At 54.6% G+C, this 2,383-nt stretch overlaps 1 protein-coding gene across 1 annotated transcript in view; it reads left to right on the forward strand.

The window, feature by feature from the left end:
• Positions 1 to 13: 13 nt before the first annotated feature.
• Bcl7b (B-cell CLL/lymphoma 7B) overlaps positions 14 to 2,383 on the forward strand; it is a 12,649-nt gene continuing 10,279 nt past the window's right edge. Inside the window, exon 1 of the mRNA XM_013031771.1 lies at positions 14 to 180. Coding sequence (XP_012887225.1) covers positions 89 to 180 — 92 coding nt within the window. The 5' untranslated portion in view covers positions 14 to 88. The remainder of the gene's footprint in view (positions 181 to 2,383) is intronic.

Here is a 2,383-nt window from a genome sequence, read left to right on the forward strand (position 1 = left end):
TGACGCTGCGGCGGCGGCGACGCGTGAGGCGCGAGACTCCCCGCGTCTTGGGAGCAGTGTCCTGGCCCCCGCCGCTCCCGCCGCCGCCATGTCGGGCCGGTCGGTTCGGGCCGAGACCCGCAGCCGGGCCAAGGACGACATCAAGAAGGTGATGGCGGCCATCGAGAAAGTGCGGAAATGGTGAGGGGCGGGAATCGGGACGCTGACAGGGGTCGGAGGTCCCGGCTCCGCCAAGCGCCGGGCACACGGACCGGGTGGGACTCCAGCGGCCGGCGCTGGGGGAGGGGGTGTAGGAAAAAGCGGGAGGAGAGTGCGCTGGCGTCGGCGTGAGGGCAGAGGGCGCGTCGTCCCTGGCCAATCGGCGGGCCTGCCGGCCTGAGGACCCACCCCTCCGCTCTTCCTCCTCCTCCCCCCCCCCCCGTCTCTTACGCGCGCCGCGGGGCGGGGCCTGCGCGTCGCGTTGGCGTGCAGCCCGCGCCTACCTGGCTCTGGGTCTCTCTGAGCGCGTCCCAGCTCCTAAGCCGGCGTCTCCTAACCTCCCTGGCCACCGTCGCGGGAGCTCAGTCCGCTGAGTCTTAAGTTGTTGAGCTTTGGCGGGAGTCTGTTAGTCTGCCTGCCTTGGAGCAGGCGGGATCGTGGGAATGGAGCCAAGCCTGGCCCCGGGCGCCGGAACCGGAACCGTTCGCAAACGCCACCTGGGCCCTGTTCTGTTTCAGGAACTCGGGGGCGGGGGGGGGGGGGCTTGTCCATTGGACTTCTCTCTTGGACCCTTTTCTCTAGCTAATCAGTAATGAATTCAGAGTCTTGGAAATCCCGCAGGCCTCTCCCTGCACCCTGTTTGTCCAAAACCTGCTCTACACCCGAGAGCCTCCTGCATCTCCAACTCAGTAAATACTGGTTAAGTAACTCATGCATTCCCTTCTGCGTGGAATCCAAGGGTGAGTGGGTGGGGTTGGTGTGTTGGTCCTGGGGCTTGAACTCCTGGCTTGGGTTCCATCCCTGAACTTTTTTGCTAAAGGCTAGCTCTACCAATTGTGCCACAGCTTCACTACTGACATTTTAGTGGTTAAACATAAGAGCCTCACAGCCTTTCCTGCCCTGGCTGGCTATGAACTGTGATTCTTTGATCTCAGCCTCCTGAGTATCTGGGATTACATAAGTGAGCCACCAGGTGTGCTTTTAGCAGCCTCTTTTAAATTTCCTGTGATGTCAGCATTTTCTAGAAAACAGCAGCTAGTTTTTCCCCCACTCTAATTTGTAACTTCGGATTCATACTTGAAACTTTCAGAAGTTGGTTCAGGCCTGTGACAGCAGATCCCTGATCTTGGTTCTAGTTCCTTAGTGGCAGCAGGCAGTACTTTAGGACACCAGGAGCCCTGAGAGCAAGCAGATTCATTCTCTGCCTGTTATATTTCAGAAAGGAATCTCCTTCATTACATTTCCACATACATTGATTCACAAGCCATAACATGTATTGAGTCTGGTACAGTGCTGCATACCTGTAATTCTAGCACTGGGGAAGCTGAGGCAATTGGATCTTGAATTAATAAGAGACCTATCAGCTGGGGACTGGTGTCTCACACCTGTAATCCTAGCTAATCAGGAGGCTAAGATCTGAGAATCAGGGTTTGAAGCCCAGGCAGGAAAGTCTGTGAGACTTTTTTTTTTTTTTTTTAACTCTGGGCTTGGGCACTGTCTTTGTGCTCTTCAGCTCAAGGCAAGCGCTCTATGGCTTGAGCGACAGCGCCACTGCCGGATTTCTAGTGGTTTAATGGAGATAAGAGTCTCACGGACTTTCCTGCCTGGGCTGGCTTTGAACCACGATCCTCAGATCTCAGCCTCCTGAATAGCTAGGATTACAGGCATGAGCCACCAGCGCCCGGCTTGTGAGACTCTTATCTACAATTAACCATCAGAAAACAAAGTGGTGCTGTGGTTCCAAGCCTGTGCCTTGAGCAAAAGAGAGACTAGGCCCTGAATTCAAGTCCCATGACCCACCAAAAACAAAAACAACAATAAAAGAGACCCTATCATTTAAAAGCACAACAACATTATGGAGGTGCACAGCTGTAGTCCCAGCTCCTTGGGAGGTGGAGGTAGGCAGATTGTGGTCCTAGGCCAGACAAGGCAAAAGAGTGAGACCTTGTCTGAAAACTAAGCTAAAACAAAAAGGGATGGAGACATGGTTCAAGTGATAAGACTACCTGCATTTTTTTTTGGTAGGTCATAGGGCCTGAACTCGACCTGGGTGCTGTCCCTCCCTCAGCTCTTCAGCTCAAGGCTAGTGCTCTACCACTTGAGCCACAGCGCCACTTCTGGCTTTTTTTTTCTGCTTATGTGGTGCTGAGGAATCAAACCCAGGGCCTCATGCATGCAAGGCAAG

Source organism: Dipodomys ordii, unplaced genomic scaffold (genome assembly GCF_000151885.1).
Source record: "Dipodomys ordii isolate 6190 unplaced genomic scaffold, Dord_2.0 Scaffold143, whole genome shotgun sequence".
NCBI lineage: Eukaryota > Metazoa > Chordata > Mammalia > Rodentia > Heteromyidae > Dipodomys > Dipodomys ordii.